The following is a 21,142-nucleotide window of genomic DNA, read 5'->3' as shown; positions in this document are numbered from 1 at the left end:
TTTTCTTGGGAAAAATTTAGATATAAGAAACAATGAAGATTTTGGAACTTGGCATACTTAAGTAACAATGAAAGTGATACATAGCAAACTATTGTACATTGGAGAAAAGAGCTAATACAGTATTTTGAAACATTGAGAGGCATGGAATATGTAGACAAAAATAGATGTTTAACTTGGGTTTTGAGCAGAGAACAGAGAAACACACAAAATTAACATGCCTGGAGCACAATTAGAAATTAGACAACCTCCATGTCAAAAAGGCTACATCAGGGCTTAGGTGGATGAAGGTACAGCCAGCAATGGTGTTGCTACAGAAATTGTACATGGCCATAAAAGTAGTGTTGGAGAAATACAGAGCTCTTGGATGGTTGTATGACTGAAGGAGGTTACAGAAATAGGCAGGGATTATGAAGAAGGGAATTTTTTAAAACTCAAATGTTCAGGAACTGGGAGTCAATGTAGGTCAGGAAGCACAGTGGTGATGAGCAAATGTGACTTGGTGTGAGTTAGGATACGGACAGCAGAGTTTTGAATGAGTTCACATTTCTGGAGGATGGAAGGTAGAAGGTGCAAGATGGAGGCTGGCCTGGACAGAAGTAGAACAACTGAGTCTGGAAGTAATAAAAGAATGGGTGACAGTTTTAACAACAAATGGACTGAGATTGGAGCAATGACAGGCGAAAATGTGATGCATCACATAGTAGGTAGCTTCTGTTGCCTGCAAAACTCTGAACCTCTTGCCAGAAAGTTGGGTGACAATGCATTCCACCTACCCCATCAGATCAACCTATTAATAAAATAGCACAAACCTGCCATTTGGCTTGCATTATTATATTAAAAAATATAATTGAAAAGTTCTACACAAACTGTGCAAATTATACCTAGCAATATAATTTTTTTTTGATAAAGGACAAAAAATAAACCATAAGCCTCTTCTATGCTCAAAAAATTTAAAAAAAAACTGTTTTGGAAACAATCTGTTGGTACCACCACTCAAATCATTCTGTAAGTACAGGTATTAAAGCCAGCATCTTCATCATGGCTTGGTAATGATTCTTTCAATTGGAATAATATCTTCTGGTTTCTATATCCAAATGTTGCATAGTACATCTTGCTACCTTCAAAACCTATACTTACATATTACACTTAAAGGAGTAGAACATCCTGAGGTATACAAAAATGCAGCTGAACCCAGACATTTAAAAATTTAGAATAAGGGCTGAAAACGCAGTTGTAGAAACAAGGTTTAAATTAGGCTTTTAAAGTTAGGAAGTTAGTGAAGAAAAACTAGCAAAGTGGCTTATGGAAAGCTTTTGCCTGCCACATGAAAACTTAAACTACTCAACATTTTGTAGATATTCATAACACAGTAAATATTCCTGTTCAATCAAATCAGAGACATGGATCCGTCTATGTTTAGATTCAAGGTGGCTGTGATCGTTTATGAAGCAAATAAAGTAGAAACACTCCAAATATACAAACATGGATTACAAACACTGTGCCCTTTGTATTACACCAGATTATTACACATATTACATGTTGGGAGAGCTTTTTACTCCTCTTCTGAATGGCATTTCTGTTCTTTCAGGTCTCATTCTGAGAGATTTTGGAGCAGAAATGTCAATATGTCAATGATGTGCTGGAGGTTTATATTCGCTGCAAATCTGACAGATGACTGCTTGTTTTCAATTCAGCTGTCACCCTTCAGTCATTAATGCAATATTGTTGCCTTTGATCTTTGCCAGTTTCAAACTCAGACTCCAAAGCGATTGATTTTAAGTTTCCCTGACAGTTGTGCTTCCTTTCTCCTAAAATAACATTTTCATGTGTCGTAACACATAAATCCATCAGGGAGATTACCACATTCCAGCTGGGCCTGAGTACAGCTCAAATTAGCTAGACAATTGCTTCCCCAACTCAATTTTCACTATGTATTTTGGATTGTAAGCCATATTTACATTCAAATTGATAAACCACAAATATTACTTGAAGGTTTTTTGAAAAAATTAAAACATAATCTTGGAAAAACAAACCATTAATATTCATAGATCAGTGGATCTTTAAAAATGGACATGAGCTTCAAAATAAATCCATACAAATTTCAAGTTTATTTGCAAAAAAAAAAAAAGATTAGGAGTATTTTGAACCATAAGCACATTAAGCTGAAATTCAAGCTGCAATGCTGCACTGTTCAATTTGAGAATTCAAAACTTTCCATCATGGATTCTCAATAGTTAATCATAGAACCATGCATCACAGACAGAAGTCATTTGGCTCATCGCGTTTGTGCCAGATGAAAATGAGCTATCCAGTTTAATTCCACTATTCAGCTCTTGGTCCATGCTACTGTAGGTTATGACACTTCGTGTGCATATCCAAGTACTTTTTAAATGCGATGACTCTACCACCCTGGTAAAAGGTCATCGATCTGAAATGTTAACTCTGTTTCTCTCTCCACGGATGCTGCCAGACCTGCTATTTCCAGGATTTTTGTTTTTATTACTATGCCTAGTTTGTGACTAAACAAAATAAAATCCTACAGTTGAGCTCATAAATTGTACTCTTCATGGTTTATGCATGATTTCCTTGCCTAATATACAATACTATATTTACCAACTTTAAAATGCATCTTTTTCAAGTTCAAACTTGATCACTTTGTCAAAGAATTCACAAGGATAAGTTCTGATATTAAAAAAAAACTCCCCTCCAAAATCACATAATAGATTAAACAGGAGAGGAACCGAAGCAGACTCAAGCAGAAGTCACTGCCAGACAGAATCTATTACTGCCGGATTCTGACTTGCGCTGCCAAACCAGTTTCAATTGAGCTGAGTTAATTCACCACTAATTGTGTGATCTGAAAAATCGAAACAAATATCAACCATTACAACTGCAGTTTGGTTTAGATCTTTAAACTCATCCCAATCTAAAAATGGATGTATTTTGCTAGAAATGGGATGGTTCTGAGTCATTTTGTTTCAGGTTATCAAGACAAAGTGTTGCAGAAGCTCACAGAACAGGAGCAATATTCTATCCCAGAACTGGAGCTTAATCTTTACACACTTTATAAACTTTTATTTACAGAGGCACACATTACAAACATGCACCTCCAAAACCAAAAACCACAGTTTCAGTCTGTTCTTAAAAATAGAAGAACAGGTGGAATCCCAGTTAATGCTCACTTTCTGAATGCAATTAAATTAAGTTTGTATGTAAAATCTCATTCATTTGGACTGAAGTTCTCTCATTTTGGTTTTTAAAAAATGCCTATTTTAAGATTCTATCTCACTTTGAATGACAGCACATCAGAGTGTAAAGGGGCTTGCAATGTCTAACTTCTTTTGAGCATTAATTTCACTTCTGATATTTACCTGTTGTTCGTATGTTTCTAAATTTGCACTTAAAAAAAATCAGCTATCTTGTGTCATTCCAAAATGTTGATAGTGTCACCTCAAATTAGGCAGATATTATGTTCTATTTTACACTTACCTTTTTAACCCCAGAATATACAACACAACAGTCAAGGGAAAACATCATAACAGGTCTGTTTCCTCAGTGCATGGAAATTTTAAAAAAGCAACAGTAGTATCTTCCAGCATCTGCTGCATCTGCACAGGTCAGGAATGCTGGGATTTAAAGCAGCTTGCTAAACTCCATAGGTTTTCTTTTTGAATTGTGCCAAAAAGTAAAAGTTAGGCACTGCTGAACCATATAGACCAATGAAGTTCCAGGTTTGATCCCAAAGCACTACTGTATTAGCTGGTCTTAGTCAGGCCAAATGTAGGGATGCTATAATTAGCCTCAATGCTGTTGAATTAAAGAAGGGAAAATTGCAAAATTCTTTCCTCATTTGTAGACTTTGGGATAGTTAGAAACAACAATCAGAGTTAATTTAAAAAAAAAAATCATACTGTCTTTTAACTGCAGTTGCTTAATAACGGTCTTACCCTTCATGAATAAATTCTTCCAAAGCTGCACACTCTGAGATGAGCTGCGTTAAGTTGCTCTTCAGCACTACGTAAGACAAAATTGGTAGCAGATCATCGGCACCACTGCAAAAGGTTGCAAAACAGGCAGAATAAATAATTGACATAAAACAGAGCAATAGAAAAATTTTCACAAATATTAAACATAATGAATTTGAGTCAATTCTCCTGCATTCTCTTTTAAATGAGCCCTTCCTTCCAATATTTAAAATCTTATTTATGAGGAACCCAGCAGTGGTTGAAGATATTACCCCACATTCGCTCTCCTTCTCGCCACCCCCCCCGCCCCCCACCCCGCCTGACCCCACACACACACTAATTTTTATGTACAAATAATAAATAGATTCAGCAGGTATGAAAACGATTGGGGTTCTATATATAGCAGCTACTCTCCTGCTGTCAAAATCTCCAATAGATTCTGGTTCCAGGAAGATACTCAGTAGTGCAATTTTTTTGGGGGGGATAAGAGATGAGTTGAACTATTTCTGTCTGAATCATATCATTTGCAAGTGACAACTGTTGTCACAGTTTGCTGTGCACTAAGGTTTACAAGCACAATTATGAAATGAACACACCTCTAAGGTTATTGTTGTGCTTTTGATCATGGGAACTTTTTTTGACATCACAGGCTTCCAGAATTGGAAGACTGGTTTATCAAGAGAGTAACTGAACAACAGAGACCACAAAGATCTCTGGCTCAATCCCTGACTGTGTCCATCAAGTTACTGCCCTTCTCACAACTGATTCAACCATTTGGGGAAGGGTTAGTTGTTAGAGTGACATTACAAATCCATTTGTAGATATTCCTCATATAATGGTAGATTTATCTCAACTCTCTGTGCTAAGTTACCTGTTCTTAGTCAGATACAGGTTATCTCAGAATACAACAGAGTAAAGCTATTCTGTGAATTTATGGTCATACAATCGACATACGAGGGAATAAATGAGGCATCCAAACTAATACAAAAGTACAAGCTTAAGATTGCACAATATCACGTATTCTCCACCTCTGCTTCAAAAGACGTTTAAGAGGCTATTTATACTTATGTTATCTTTTAGTGTTTTTACTATCAAATATTTTTCCATTCTTTCCAATTTCCACCATATTGTATGTCCTGATACCTGTGTAAGCAAAGTCTGCTGACAAAGAAATATGAATGCTGCTAATGTCTGTGGTAATCTGTGCCTTTATGCTTGGTTAGAGAGAGGATGGACACTCCTTAAATGCTTAAGATGAATTCTGAACTTGTATTTAACTGCTATGTTTTTGAATTTAAATATATTTGGCATTGTTGATTCTTAACACTGCACAGAAATTGAGGATATTGCCTTAGTGCCAGTGTTTTCTTTTGACAGAATAGTTGAGACAAGTCTACTAAGTGTGAAGAGAGTGTTATAATTGCACTACTAACTGACCACCACCCCTACCCACTCCCAAAACTGTTGGATTGGTTATCAGGAATGGCGGGGGTGGTGGTAGAGAGCAGGACCACAGCCATGGTTACAGCCAAGCTCTTTCTTGGTGGGGAACAAAATTACATTGATTCTTTACTACATATTCTATTCACACTGCATTACTGAGTGAAGCCTTACCTAACGAATGACTATAAATGGGGTGGGTCGGTGGGATAAGAAGCTTAGTTACTTTGTTCAATGTGAATGTAGAAAATAATTTAGTGCAACTGGAAGTGGTCACAACGTCCAGAGGCCTTGAATGATGTGATTCACTGCTACTCCATCAACTTACAAAAATGAGCTGCAAATGCAAAAGTGTTTACTTTACCCAAGTTACTTTAAAATATCACACAGTGGTAACAAAATAAGACAAAAGCCATATGTGGGTAGAGATAGGGTGAGTGGTATTTAATAGGGGACAAATGCAGTTAGTTGAGATTGGATAAGTGAGAGCTTGTGCTAGGTAGAACTTGGAACAAGACAAAGATGCAAGTGATGAATGCATTGAGGAGGCCTTCAGAAGGGTCAGGTAGAAGCTTTCAGTTTTTTTTAAAAGAAAACATCAAAATTTAATAGCACCATTAAATTTTCATTACTGTTTATTATTCATACATTCATTTGTTAAATATTAATTATTTCTTCATAACAACATCCTAACCTAGTATGATGGGGTTTCACAGGGTGTGAGGGGATTGGGTTAGAAAAAGAAAGGAAATGGATCAATTCCCCAAAATGGGGAAAAATGCACCAAATGTGTAAAAAAGCAGAATATTTCAAGGGGGTGGAGAGGAAAGTGTTAGAGGAGTAGCATGCAAATAAATCTTATGCTTTCAATCACTGTATTTGACTTTATGGGCAGAATTTTCCGTTGTTGGGGGGTGGGGGTAGCGGGTATGGGCCAATTAAGGCCCGCACAGCGTATTTGCCAACTCCCATGGATAGCGGCAGTGTGTGGGCCGTGACAGGCGTGTACAGACCATTTGGTCCAATGGCAACGTGTTTAAAATAAGGCCTGGCAGCCTCCAGTAGGCTGGTGACAATGGCCAATTCAAGGGCGCACCACAGGGGGTCGGCTGAGCAGGCCAGGCGGAGGGAAGGGCAGAGGAGTAGGCCAGGCTGCAGGGTCTGCCACAGGAGCAGGGCAGGCTGCAGGGTAGGCCAGCTGGGGGGGCCAATGCATCCCTTGCTTTTCAGATGAATGCCTTGCTGCCCTCCTGGTGGAGGTAGCAGCACGGCGGGAGGTGTTGGTCCCCCAGGAAGGGAGGGGGAAGCCCCCCCCACATGACCAAATGTGCCTGGGAGGAGGTGGCGGAGGTGGTGAGCTCCGGCAATGAGGTGCGGTGCACCTGGATCCAGTGCCATAAGCGCCTCAATGACTTGGTTGCTCTCTGGAAGGGTGAGTACCATGTTGGCATTGGGCATTTAACCCAGCAGTAGCCTTAGCCTTTGAGGCTGCCCCCCCAAGCATTACTGTCGTGACTGCATTGAAACATGTTGGGCAGTTTTCCTATGCTGGGTGGGCAAGCGGATAGAGCCCGTGCTTAGATCAGCCTGAGTGGTTCATGAGGAGATGAGTTCGCCCCTGCACCATGTATTGCTCTTGGTTGCACATGACTAGCCTGGGGGCAACTTGCAGGAGATGCCACTAGGCGCATACTCAGAACTCCAGCACATGTCCTATTCAGGGTGATGAGATGGTGGAAGGGGATCCTCAAGGTGTTGTGGACAAGAACCATCTGCTGCCCTCGATGCTGAAAATAGTTGCGCTTCCTTGCTATGGGAACAAAGACTGTTCCAAAAGTGATGGACGCAGTTCATGTGTCCAAGGTGGCCATTGGGGATGTTGGGAGCAGGCATACCACCTTTGTATGAATGATCAGCAGTAGCAGGGAGAGGAGGCATTGGAGGCCTGATATGGCCCACTGTGGCTGGGGTGTGGCATGCGCGTGCAGAGTCCATATGCAAATTGCCGCAATGAATGGTGTTCTCTCTTTCTCAGGGAAAGAATGCTCATAATGCCTCGAAGCGTGCGAGGACTGGAGGCAGCCAGGCTCACCTCCTCATGTTAAGCCGCTTCGAGCAGGGGGCCCTTGAGCTTGAGAGGCGCCATGCACCCAAGTCAACTGGTGTTGGTGAGGCTGGGGTGGAACGGCCAGGTATTTGAGGCCAACAGTGAGATCCACAATGTCCTCCCAACCTCCATAGCACTGATGATTGTTTAATTTGTTATTGTTGCAACATTGCTCAGTCACAGACTGATAGAGTCAGACGTGTGGATCATAGAAAAAGGTCCTTCGGCCCTTTGGGGATGCACGGGTCAAACACGTTCCTAAGTCTTCTAATCCCATTTCCCAGCACTAGATCCATTGCCTTGTATGCCATGGCATCGCAAGTGCACATCCAAATACTTATGACATGTTTGGAGGATTTCTGCATCTACCACCCTTTCAGGCAGCGCGTTCCAGGTTCTCACCACCAAGCGTGCGCAAATGTTGCTCATCACATCTCCTGTAAACCTCATGCCCCTTACCTTAAATCTATGCCACTTGGTTATTGATCCCTCCGCCAAGGGGAAAAGTTCCTTTCTGTCGACCCTATCTATGCCCCTCATAAGTTTATACACCTCAACCATGTCACCCCTCAATCTCCTCTGCTCCAGGGGAAATAGCCCCAGTCTATGCAATCTCTCCTCGTAAGTGAAACTCTCCAGACCAGCCAACATCCTGATAAATGTCCTCTGCACTCTCTCCACTGCAATCACATCCCTCCCCATAAAGCGCATTTCAGAACTGCACTCAGAACTATAGCTGTGGCTTAAGCAGCATTTTCTGCAGTTAGAACATGACCTCCCTGCTCCTATATTCTATGCCTCGGTTAATAAAGGCAAGTATGGCATATGCCTTCTTAAACACCTTATGTACCTATCCTGCTACCTTAAGGGACCAGTCGACATGGTCTCTCTGATCCTCGTTACTTCCCACGGTCCTACCATTCATCATGAATTCCCATGCTTTGTTTGTTCTGCCCAAGTGCATCACCTCACACTTATCCACATTACATTCCATTTGGCATTCATCAACCCATCTGACCAGTCTGTCTATATCTGCCTGTAGTGTAAGGCTATTCTCCTCACTATTTTCCACCCCACCAATGTTTGTGTCCATTGGTTCTGGAAGGTTGAGCGCATAATGAGCCAGGGGGAAAGGGATGAAGTTTGTCACTGTGTGCACAATACTGATCCACTGTCCTTGTTGTTCATTTCAGCATCATCAGAGCATGGCTGGCAGGAGGAGCTGCAGATGCCCCCTCTCACACCTGAGAGCCCTCAACTATCACCTGTGGCAACCATTTCTGCGAGGCAGGCACCAGCGCAGATACTAGCACATCGGTGGGCATTGGAACATCGGCTAGTGTCCCAGGGCACAGTGGAGAGGGCACTTCAGAAATGCTGGAGGAGCTGGCAGAAACAGAAAGTGCCGATGGCGTCAGCGGTTGGAGGACTGCAGGGGACCAGGCTTATGCTCAGTCGGTGCCTGATGATGTGCCTCTGGACTCGTCCGCAATGCAGCAGCTGCAGGAAATGCGGCCGGGTGTGCAGGAACATCTGGGAGTGATACATGAGGCTATGCTTTGCTTGGTGACGGAGGTGGAGGAGTCCACGTGGAGCATCACTGATGCAATGAGCCTCATGCTTCCTCCATGGAGAAAGTGGCGACTCCCGTGGAGAGGCACCTCCAGGAGAACAAGCAGCTTCTCCTGGGGTTACGCTCGGACCTGCAAGCCCTCATTGCCATTGGCCACAGCTGGTCAGTGTCAATGTGGGAGATGGTGTGCGCTTCAAGCTTCCCAGCTTGTTGCCCATCCATCCATGGTGAGCAGGGTGGTCCAAGGTGACCTCACGTCGACGCAGCAACTGCCTGTCATATCTGCAGGCTCCTCTCAGGGCGCTCCGGATGAGGGCATCAGCTCCTCTGCCCCTCTCCCAGTGACCGTTTTATCCAGTGAGGCTGCAATGACTGGGGAGATGCCAGCCGTGGAACTGGAAGATCCCTCCCAGGCAGGCTGAGCACAGGCTCCGCAGGCCAGAGAACGACCGCCAAGATCATTGAGGCCAACAGGACAGCAGAGTCAGCAGGCTGTCTCAAATGCTGCTCCGAGCAATGGGGCAGCACCAAGACGTAGCACCAGCAAATGGAAACGTAAGGCACATTAGGCACACCACAGGTTTCTCACTAGTGCTTTTGTGATGGCCTGAGATTAGGTTCTTATAATTTATTTTTGCTTGCTTACAGTATTGTTTGGCAATTGGGAGAATATCTGATGTTAAAATTAAAAATCAGATGTGTTACCATGGCTGAGGGTGGCTCATTTGTTCTGCAGGTGTACGTTTAAGAAAAATGTCATGAATGTTTGTTTGGACATTCAAATACACGGCCAAGTCCCTTAGTTCCTGCTGCTGACCTGGCAGATTTTGCACTTAGGTGCCGAGTATGGATGCAGCAGGCAAAGCTGGTCCTGTTGATCCATTTGTGTTGTGTTAGCTGAAGGTTCATTGGATTAAAGCCTCCCAGGTGTCCCTGCCTCCTTGGTGTAGTCCCAAGTTAGAGTCTACCCCCTCAGCATTCCCTGTGCTTGCTCATCCTCAGAATCAGTGCTGGACTCATCGTGTGCAGCCGCAGACACTGCATCGACAACTTCATCATTCACTGCTTCCCCCCTTTCCAGCGCAAGATTCTGTAGAGCGCAGCATGCAACCGCTATTACCAACACACTATCCAGGGCGTAGTAGAGTGAACCCCCTGAGCAGTCCAGGCATCGGAAGTGCATCTTGAGAAGACCAATGGCTCTCTCCACCACAGCCCTTGTGGTGCCCTGGCTCCTATTGTACTGCTGCTCAGTTTCTATTGGATGGCGGAGAGGCGTCATGACCCACCTTCTGAAGGGATAGTCCTTGTCACGCAGCAGCCATCCATCAAGCTGAGCTGGAGCACTGAAGAGCCCCAGCACCTGGGAATGTCTGAGGATGTAGGCGTCATGGGAGCCGCCTGGGTAGCTTGCACAGACTTGTAGAATCAGCATCCTGTGATCACACACTATCTGCACATTCATGGAGTGGAAGCCCTTTATGTTGAAGAAGGCACCGGGCTCACCTGCTGGTGCCTTGATGGCCATACGTGTACAGTCTATAGTATACTGGACACGGGGGAAGCCAGCAATGGCCACGAAGCCTCTGGCTCACTGTGTCTGGCTTGCCTGGTCCCAGCAGAAGTGAATGAAGGTCAATGCATGCCTGAATAGAGCGTCTGTGACCTGCCTGACACAAATGTGGACAGCTGATTGGGAGACACTGCAAAGATCACCCACCTAGCCCTGGAAGGAGCCAGAGGCAAAGAAGTTGAGGGCAACTGTGACCTTCAGAGCCACTGGCATGGGGTGTCCACCCACACAGTTAGGGGAGATCTCAGGGCCAATCATCTAATGGATGTAGTTGACTGTCTCCTTTGACAGTCGGAGCCTTCTGCGGCAATGCACCTCAGGCATATTGAGGTAGATGCTTCACCGCCTGTATACCCTGGCAGCAGGATAGTGGCGTCTTCTGCAGCCCCTTCCACCTTGGACTACCTCTTGGCCCTGCATCTGTACTCCCAAAGGTGGCTCCCCTGGAGGCTGAATGTGCACTCGTGGCTTCCTCCTCCTTCTAGCCCTCCCTTCCTCCTCAGAGGAGCTGCCTCCAGTGGACATGTCAGGTTCCATACCCAGGCTAAGGGGAGGCCTCTGGAAAACTGCAGGCCCGCTAAAGGTTCCTGACTGCAGAGTGCTGACCTGAAGGTTCAAGGTACAGAGAAAGCTGCTGGAATGTGTTCTGAGCTACTGCAGATCATATAGATCACAAATACTTTCTCTAATAAGTACTTCACAAAGCAGATTGAGCTCTCTTATCCTGCCCGTGGATGAGGTTCATAGAAAAGTCTCTTACCCGCCTCCCTGTTGCGCCTACGCACCTACCTGAAGATCGCACAGGCGCCTAAAAATTGCCGTCGATTGAAGACTAAGGGGCCTTAACTGGCCCGTTAATTAATGGCATGTGCATCCGCCCAGTGAAATATCGCGATGGCGCGTGGTGACGTTGGGGCGCTTGCCCGACATCACCGGCGTAATTTTACATACAGAAATGCGGGGCCTGGCCCCACATGTCAAACTGAAAATTCTGCCCTATGTTCCTCCAATTTAAGGGAAACTATGTTAAAGATAACAACAGCCCTGCATTCTACCATACTTTCAATATACTATAGTCAGACCCGTTTTTCAATTCTCAGTTTTTTTCTGAAATTGATGGTGAGCTTTTGCTTGCTTTCTAGGTTATGTGTTTCCTTGGTCACTACTAATTCTTGGGATATAACAACTTGCATTTGTACAGCAGCTTTTGAATATAGGGTTTCTGTATTCCAAGAACAGATCTACCACTGAAGGTGCAGGTTCTTGGATTAATGCTCTGCCTCCTTCAAAAGTCAAGCTATCAGTTTCATACTTATTTTTTTGTTAAATTTGACTGTTCATCAGATAAAGCAGGCCTGATCTTTGAAGAGTAAGCAAATAAAGAGAGACATTCATATGTAGCCAGGGAATCAAGTTTTCTTCAGCAAGTATTGGTTTTTAGAATTGGTATAGTTTCCTTTATTCTAACCTTTTGCAGAACTCTTGGAATGAGAGAGAAAGGAGAGAAACCATACACAGATAGTGTTTCCCAGCAAAATTAGAAACCAATAGATTGGAAATATGTAGAAGATAACTTGGATTTTTTTCAAAATGACACTCGCCTTCGCAACACACAGTAACTGATACTAAGAAGAAAAAGAATGCTGTTTGGTTAATCAACCTATCCTGCCTTTCAACTTGCACAGATTTCTTGAGAATTTATGGAAGTTTGATTAAGAACTGCTTAAAGTAAGATAGGATTCCCTTGCTCCAGGAGAACTGCGTCAAATAATCTCATAGCCACGAATTACAATTATTGCAGCAGCCAAAATACTTAAGACATACAAGCATAGATGCTTGATAAGCAAACATTGAAAAACAATGACAACAATAGCTATGCGTGACAGAGGGTGAAGGTTTTATGTTTCTATTTTAAGTTGTGGTTAGCTAGTTACTCACGCACACTCCCACTTTCATTGTATCATGCAAGCAGAGGTTTGTTTGTAGCCTGAAGCGAGACCAATTTAAGTTTTATACAGTGAGAAATTAATTTATACACCTCATTAAACGATTACTGAAAACATCGAGGGCGATATAGTTCTGAACACACAAGTTCCGCATAACAGCAACAGAATTTTTCCCAAGCACTCTATTTAACTTAAAATTCCCAGTTTCAGCAAGTTTTCCTGTTAGCTATTTGTCGACTGATCTCCATGCCAAGAGAAGGCAATATGCTACAACTACTCTTAGGGCAAATGAGGAAAAATCTGATTATGTTATTACTAATGATCCCGAAACAGTCATTCAACTGAAAAATGTGCACAGACATTGGGCAAGGGCAAGATCAAGGCCAACTGATCAAATTGTCTGCTGGCACTGACTACTTAAATGCATAATGAATAACTGTAGTGCCAATAAAGGGTGTGGTACAAGAGGGTACTTGCACTTAAAAAGCTGTACGCCAACATGAATCAATGCTGGGAGGAGACAAAAACACAGCATGCAAACATTAATGTGAAGTTTACATTTGATCTTCCTAGCCTGCACTGGATTTGAAAGAAAGGTTTATGAGGCTGAAAACTGAAAATAACTTGACGTGTCAGCAACTTCTTAAAATTTACTTTCAGCGAATATGATATTCAAGGAGAAGAGAACTCATAATAATGAAGAGTGCAGGAGGGCATGCCAGGAGTAGCACCAGGCATACCTAAAAATGAGGTATCAACCTGGCGAAGCTACAGCACAGGACTACTTGTGTGCCAAACAACAAAGACAGCAAGCAATACAGCTAAACAATTCCACAACCAATGGATCAGATTCACGCTCTGGATCTGGCAAGGCTGCAGCCGTGAATGGTAGTGAACAGTGAAACAATTCAGTGAAGGAGCCGGCTCCACAAATATCCCCATCCTCAATGATGGGGGGAGCCCAAAGCATCAGTGCAAATGATAAGACTGAAGCATTTGTAACAATCTTCAGCCATAAGTGCCCAGTAGATGATCCACCTCAGCCTCGTCCAAAGTCCCCAGCATCACAGATGCCAGTTTTCAGCCAATTCAATTCACTCCATGTGATATCATGAAATGGCTGAAAGAACGAGATACCGCAAAGGCTATAGGACTTGAAAATATTCCAGCAATAGTCCAGAAGAGTTGTGCTCCAGAACTTGCCACACCCCTAGCCAAGCTGTTCCGGTGCAGCTACAAGACCAGCAAACACCCGGCAATGTGGAAAATTGCCCAGGTACATCCTGTACACAAAAAGCAGGACAAATCCAACCCGGCCAATTACTGACAGAATCAATCTACTCTCGATCATCAGTAAAGTGATGGAAGGGGCCATCAACAGTGCTATCAAGTGCCACTTGCTCAGCAGTAACCTACTCACTAATGCTTAGTTTGGGTTCCACCAGGGTCATTCAGCTCCTGATCTCATTACAGCCTCATTACAAACATGGACAAAAGAGCTGAACTCCAGAGGTGAGGTAAGAGCGGCTGCCCTTGACACCAAGGCAGCATTTGACCGAGTGTGGCATCAAGGAGCCCTATCAAAACTGGAGTCAATGGGAATCAGGGAGAAAACTCTCCGCTGGTTGGAGTCATACCTAGCAGAAAGGAAGATGGTTGTGGTTGTTGGAGGTCAATTATCTCAATTCCAGGATATCACTGCAGGAGTTCCTCCAGGTAGTGCCCTCAGCCCAACCATCTTCAGCTGCTTCATCAATGACCTTCCTTCTGTCATAAATTCAGAAGTGGGGATGTTCACAGATGATTGCACAATGTTCAGCACCATTCGTGGACTGTTTCAGTATCTGAAGAGTCATGTCCAAATGCAGCAGGACCTGGATAATATCCAGGCTTGTAATAAGTGGCAAGTAACATTCATGCCACACAAGGACCAGGCAATGACCACCTCCAATAAGAGAGAGTATTAGCATTGCCCCAAGACATTCAATGGCATTGCCGCTGCAGAATCCCTTACTATTAACATCCTGGTGGGTTACCATTGACCAGAAACTGATCTGAATTAGCCATATAAATACTGTGGCTACAAGAGCAGGTCAGAGGCTAGGAATCCTGTCGCGAGTAACTCACCTCCTGACTCCCCAAAGCCTGTCCACCATCTACAAGGCACAAGTCAGGAATGTGAAGGAATACTCTCCACTTGCCTGGATCAGTGCACCTCCCACAACACTTATGGAACGCGACACCATCCAGGACAAAGCAGCCCACTTGATTGGTACCCCATCCACAAACATTCACTCTCTGCACTGCTGACACACCGTAGCAGCAGTGTGTGCCATCTACAAGATGCACTGCAGGAACTCACCAAGCTTCCTTAAACAGCACCTTCCAAATCCACAACCACTACCATCTAGAAGGGCAAGGGCAGCGGACACATGGGAACACCATCACCTGCAATTCCCCTCTAAACCAGTCAGCATTCTGACTTGGAAATATATCGCCTTTCCTTCACTATCGCTGGGTCAAAATCCTGGAACTCTCTTCCTAACAGCACTGTGGATGTTCCTACACCAAATGGACTGTAGCAGTTCAAGAAGGTAGCTCACCACAACCTTCTCAAGGGCAATTCAGGATGGCAATAAATGCTGGCCTAGCCAGCAACGCCCACAACCCATGAATGAATATTGAATATAAAAAAAATGTACTTAAACTTACTCAAAATTCTACCCTGATCTCTGCACATACCTTAATACACAAACAAAATTCTTGTCCAGGTTCTTCCATCCAACCTTGCAAATATCTATACTGCCACAAAGAATTGACAATACTGATGTTATATCAGTCAAGGAGGTACTGTTCAGCACATTCACTTCACAGAATTGAAGGCATTTCTCCATCAGTCACTGACATTAATCAGGATAAATTATATTAAATTCTCCAAATCTTTGCTTAGCATTAGCTTATGTCGGAAGCCAGGTATGAAGCTCAATGGTTAAGTAATGGCAATAATAATTCTCCATGGAGTTAGCATCCTATTTATATGTGAACTAATGTAACATTCATAAACACATCAACATTGAAATAATTGGCTAGTAAGTGAGCACTACTTCCTAGTAGTCCCACTTCACAGATAAGTTTCTACTGCTGATGACAGTAACCTCCCTTCTCCAAGTGAAACATTTAAAAAAAGGTTTTGCAAGGACTTCTGTTTAAAACACAAAAGCACTTAAATACTCTACTCAAATACCACAGGATGGCTGTTGCCAGAAATAAGTTTAGCAATTCCATCCAGATTCACAGCATGTTGGGAATAGAAGTGCAGGTTTATAACACTCTTGTATTTTGCAACAGTCTTATTGTTGAAGAAAGACAGATGTGGATTTATATAGCACCTTTCATGACCACTGGATATCCCAAAGCATTTTAAAGTCAATGAAGACCTTACATGTTTGCACCGGTGTCTGTTGTAATGTAGAAACCTCGGCAACCAAATTGCACACAGCAAGTTCCCACAGATAGCAATGCAAAAATAACCAGGAAATATGTTCTTATGATATTGATTGAGGGATATGTATTGGCCAAGACACCAGGGATAACTCCTCTGCTCTTCTTCAAAATAGTGTCATGGGAGCTTTCGTGACCATCTGGAGGGCCTTGGTTTAACTGTTTCATCTAAAAGAAAGCACCTCCAATAGTGCAGCACTCCCTAAGTGCTAGCCTAGATCATTGTGCTCAAGTCCTGAAGTAGGACTTGAACCCACAACCTACTGACTCAAAGCTGAGAGTATTGAGTCACTGCTGACACTTGAGATGGAGATATCCAATTATTTGAGAATCAGAAATCTCATGTTAATAGATGGATCTGTCTTTCATAGTGCAGAGTGGCACACAATGAAAATATATTGGCCCAGAGTTTGTGATCTAGTGATCTCTCTGGTGAGAATATCATGGTAATGTAACTAATTGCAGCGTTGTTGACTGGAAATTTCCCAGTGTGGAGCTGCAGTGATGTCATCAGGCTGTCCAAGCAGCCAATCACATTAAAGGATTTCAGAGACCCAACCAGGAAACAAAAAGTAGTAACTTTTTTTTACATAGAGCAAATTAAAGATCAGGACATACACATGGGGTGAAGAGAGAAAGTAAAATATGCGGAAAAGATTATTTTAAAAAATATAAAATTAATTTAGCTTAAAAAGTCTGCTAATTTATCATATCACAGCACGCCAAGAATATAACATTATTTTTTTCAGGGCAATTCTGTTTTCATCAAGTTTTATGAAAAGTGTCATTAGAAACACGTTACAACTAACTGAACAAGGTGTAACTTTTTCAGTGGTTTCAAATGTGATACAAGAGCACAAAAGTTGAAATTACCACTGATTTCACGACTGTCGGCTCTGGAAGTGCAGTTGGGGGGCACGGCACAGTCTGTGTTGGAACACTGAGTGACAGGCGCAACTTCAGGATTTCCACACTAACCTACACACACGTGACATCCTGAAAACCAGTCAGTTTCAGACAGCAAAGCTGGCCATCAAACAGCACCCCCACCCCACCTTCCCTGAAAAGTCTGGCCCATTATTGTAAATGTACACAGAGGCAGTGATAAACAACAGCTTTCATTCCTTTAGTGTTCAACTATTCCTTGTGACTTTATAATTCTGTTTTTATATGTGTCCTTCAAATTGAGTAACTTACTGGGAATGATGATGCTTGACCAAACATTCAAGAACAGGGAAACCAAAACTGTTAATCCTTATTCAGGACTTGTCTCTCGTTACCCCTTGTTCATATACAGCATGCTGATATTTTCACCTGGCAGTGTGACAGTTCACACAGTTGTATTACTGTGTTCTAGGCTACCTTTTGAGCCCTATTCGCCACAACATTGACTGGCAACTTGCAGCTAAGTGGTCAGACCATTAAATAAGCAGCAGCTTACACATGGTGATGAACTGCAGGGTGACTCTGCAAGTGCAAGGAGCTCATGTTATAACAAGCAATATTAAGGTATCGTAACTAACAGTAAACCCACAAGCGAAGACTGGAGTACAGTAGTACATGCAAACATAGGAACAGGAGTGGGCCATTCAGTCCTTTGAGCCTACTCCATCATTTGATTGGATCATAGCTGATCTGTACTTCAACTCCATTATCCCAGCATTGCTCCATATCCCTTGACACCCTGGCCTAGCAAAATCTAGTGATCTCAGTCTTCAAAGCATCCACAGCCTTCAGGGGAAGAGAATTCCAGATTTGCACCGGGTCATTGACAAGTGTTTCTTGATTTTCCTCCTAAGCAGCCTAGCTCTAATTTTAAAATAACCGCACAGATTTTGTGGTCAGTGGCAAAGTGACTGTGCTTGCTGCTGACCTAGAAGAAAACTACCCACTGCACTCAACAATCCTCATGCAAAATCTTGGGAATAAAGGAGAGATTTCTGCGCAGGGTACTCTCTCATGGAGCTGAGCAACATTCCATAATGTGCCTACAAACGTCCAATTACATAACAGTAAAAACTAGACACGCCCACAAAATCTGACAAAACTGACAGGAGGATAAGCCACTTTCACAAATTCAGCCTGGTTGGTTGAGAGGTGGGCAGCATTTGAATGACCTTTAAAATTAGTTTAAATTACGCAGAAACTTTAGGGTTTAAAAAGCATTTAATAAAATAGCAAAGTCAAATGGAAAACTGTAAAAAGCTGAGCAAAGGAAAACGAAGAGTTTTTTAAAAAAGTGTGCAAATTCACTTTTTAAAAACCATGAGTTAACTTGCAAAAAAAGGAGACAACACAAAAAATGTCACAACTTTTTTTATTCATTCAGGGGATGTGGGCTTCGCTGGTTGGGCCAGTATTTAATGCCCATTCCTAATTGTCCTTAAGAAGCTGGTGGTGAACTGCCATCTTGAACCGTTGCAGTCCATGTGGTGTAGGTACACCCAGAGTGCTGTTAGGGAGGGAGTTCCAGGGTTCTGACCCAGCGGCAGTGAAGGGATGGCAATATTTTTCCAAGGCAGGATGGTGAGTGACTTGATGAGGAACTTCCAGGTGGTGGTGTTCCCATCTGCCTGCTGACCTTGTCCTTCTAGATGGTAGTGGTGTGGGTTTGGAAGGTGTTGCCGAAGGAGCCTTGGCAAGTTCCTGCAGTGCATCTTGTAGATGGTACACACTGCTGCCACTGTGCGTCAGTGGTGGAGAGAGTGAATGTTTGTGAGTGTGGTGCCAATCAAGCTGCTTTATCCTGGATGGTATCAAGCTTCTTGAGTTTTGTGGGAGCTGCACTCATCCGGGCAAGTGGGGAGTATTTCATCACGCTCCTGGCTTGTGCCTTGTAGATGCTGGACTGGCTTTGGGGAGTGAGGAGGTGAGTTATACTCATTGCAGCATTCCTAGCCTCTGACCTGCTCTTGCAGCCAAAGTGTTTTTATGGCTAGTCCAGTTCAATTTCTAGTCAATGGTAACCCCCAGAATGTTCATAGCGGGGGATTCAGTGATAGTAATGTCATTGAACATCAAGGGGTGATGGTTAGATTCTCTCTTGTTGAAGGTGGTCATTGCCTGATACTCAAGTGGTGCGAAAGTCAATTGCCCATTGTCAGCCGAAACTTGGATATTGTCCAGGTCTTGCTGCATTTGGACATAAAATGCTTCAGTATCTGAGGAGTCATGAATGGTGCTGAACATTGTGCAATCATCAGCGAATATCCCCACTAATTCTTAACATGGAAGGAAGGTCATTGATGAAGCAGTTGAACATGGTTGGGCCGAGGACACTATCCTGAGGAACTCCTGCAGTGATGTCCTGGAGCTGAGATGACTGACCTCCAACAAACACAACCATCTTCCTTTGTGCTAGGTATGATTCCCATTGACTCTAGTTTTGCTAGGGCTCCTTGATGCTATACTCGGTCAAATGCTGCCTTGATGTCAAGGGCAGTCACTCTCATCTCATTTTAACATGAAGATCTCAACACACTCCTCTATGAGGTAGAGGCGAAGTGCTGGTAGATTCTGAGGAACAAGAAGTATAGGACATCATCAAAAGTTAGCATGTTAGTGTAGTAGGAGGTGAAACTATTTTTGTGCTATGTGCGTCGTGCAATGGGCAATGTTTTTTGGATGGAGGGGTTTCTCACCCCAGCACTGAAAAAGTCAGTGGAGAATGAATTCTCATCGATTGCGGCAGTCCCACCGCCATTTAATGCAACATGGAACATTAATTGGCTAGAGGCAGGACTTTTGCCTCTCAGAGAAGGAAGTCTCGCCTCAGGCAGCTGCTGGCCAATCAGACAAGCTGGCAGATCTGTCATCCCAGTGGTGACTCTGGGAGTAGTCTCACAAGACAGGACTGGAGTCCACAGGACAGTCCAGGGTCTCACCGCGAGGAAGGGAGGGGGGGTCCTGATGGCAAGACCAAGCCAGGGTGGGGTGGGTGCCCGATCTGGAAAAGGGGCTAATGATGGAGATCCCCTCCTCATATCTCTCCCACCTGAGCTCTCAAAAATCGAGGTTGGGCAGGAAGCAGCCCTTAAGTGTAGTGCCCAAGAACTGGGGGCCTCAATTGGGGTGAGGGGGTGCCTCGCTCACGTCCCCTTAAAATTGTGGGCAGGTTGGGGCAAGTGGGGAGGTGACAGGAAGGCCAGCCATGATATTTACAGGCTCCCTGCCTGCAAACCTAGCGGGAAGGGCCCCTAAAATTCTGCTCATGGAGTAGCAAAAAATGATGGAAAAAAACTGAGTGATTTAACACGATCTGATTGGGTTTGTACAGTTATGTGAAATTTTAAAATTAAGGCCAGGATGTTATGGCCCCGCTGTGGCATCTCTCCACCCAGCAAATGCGGTGAGTCATTTAAATCTCCAATTCAGTTCGGTGGGACCGTTATATCCCGCCAGGTGGGAGGGGCCATAAAATCTTGGCCTAAGATTTCTTAGTAGTGTTGCTAATGCAACAAATACCTAAAAGGTTGTTTATGAGTGATACAATGATTGGAATAGATTGTTTATGGATGGAGTGATGAAGGTTCAGTCTAAAGACAACTGATTGTAAAATTTAATCGTCATTGGAAATGGACCTAATTGCTTGTAAAGATCTTCTGTATGTACTCCACACATTTCAGAAGTGAAAAGCAGACTCAATTGTACCTGGCCTTCAAAGCACCCAAGTTGTCCCTCCTTTGGCACAAGAAAGGTCAGGCTACAAGGAAAGGCAAGGCACAGGAGGCAAAAGAGTGCCGCTTCTTGTAGAGTGCACCACCTTTTACTCTTATCTTGTCACAGTGAACCACTGGCATGGATGTGATGGTACTTTTTTTTAATGTTTTCTATTTTTGAAATGTGTTATTTATTGAGATTAATATTTATTGTATGGTTGTTTGCATTATAATTGATTTTGTTGCTGCTGTGCTCATGTCTTAGTCTGAAGTCATTTTAAGCTGGTTTAAATTTTTTCAACCATTAAAATGTTACAACCGTTCACAGTGTAGCAAATAGATAGTTAACTCAATTTGTATTTAAAATCTTGCACTAAAG

The 21,142-nt window shown here is 43.3% G+C and overlaps 1 protein-coding gene across 5 annotated transcripts in view; it reads right to left on the bottom strand.

Annotated features, from left to right (window-relative positions):
* vps9d1 (VPS9 domain containing 1) overlaps positions 1-21,142 on the bottom strand; it is a 98,633-nt gene that overhangs the window by 17,782 nt on the left and 59,709 nt on the right. For 3 of the 5 annotated variants that reach the window (XR_005943511.1, XM_041191292.1, XM_041191293.1), the window contains one exon: positions 3,948-4,052. Coding sequence is in view for 4 of the 5 variants with exons in the window: in XM_041191292.1 (XP_041047226.1) it covers positions 3,948-4,052 (105 nt within the window). In the remaining variant the exon portion in view is untranslated. Of the gene's footprint in view, positions 1-1,661; positions 1,809-3,947; positions 4,053-19,488; positions 19,622-21,142 lie in introns of those variants that run through there. The other 2 variants (XM_041191294.1, XM_041191296.1) reach the window with 2 other exon arrangements.

The sequence above is a fragment of the Carcharodon carcharias genome, chromosome 7 (genome assembly GCF_017639515.1).
Source record: "Carcharodon carcharias isolate sCarCar2 chromosome 7, sCarCar2.pri, whole genome shotgun sequence".
Classification (NCBI taxonomy): domain Eukaryota; kingdom Metazoa; phylum Chordata; class Chondrichthyes; order Lamniformes; family Lamnidae; genus Carcharodon; species Carcharodon carcharias.
Note: the sequence above shows the minus strand (reverse complement) of the source record. Positions and strands in the feature narration are given on the sequence as shown.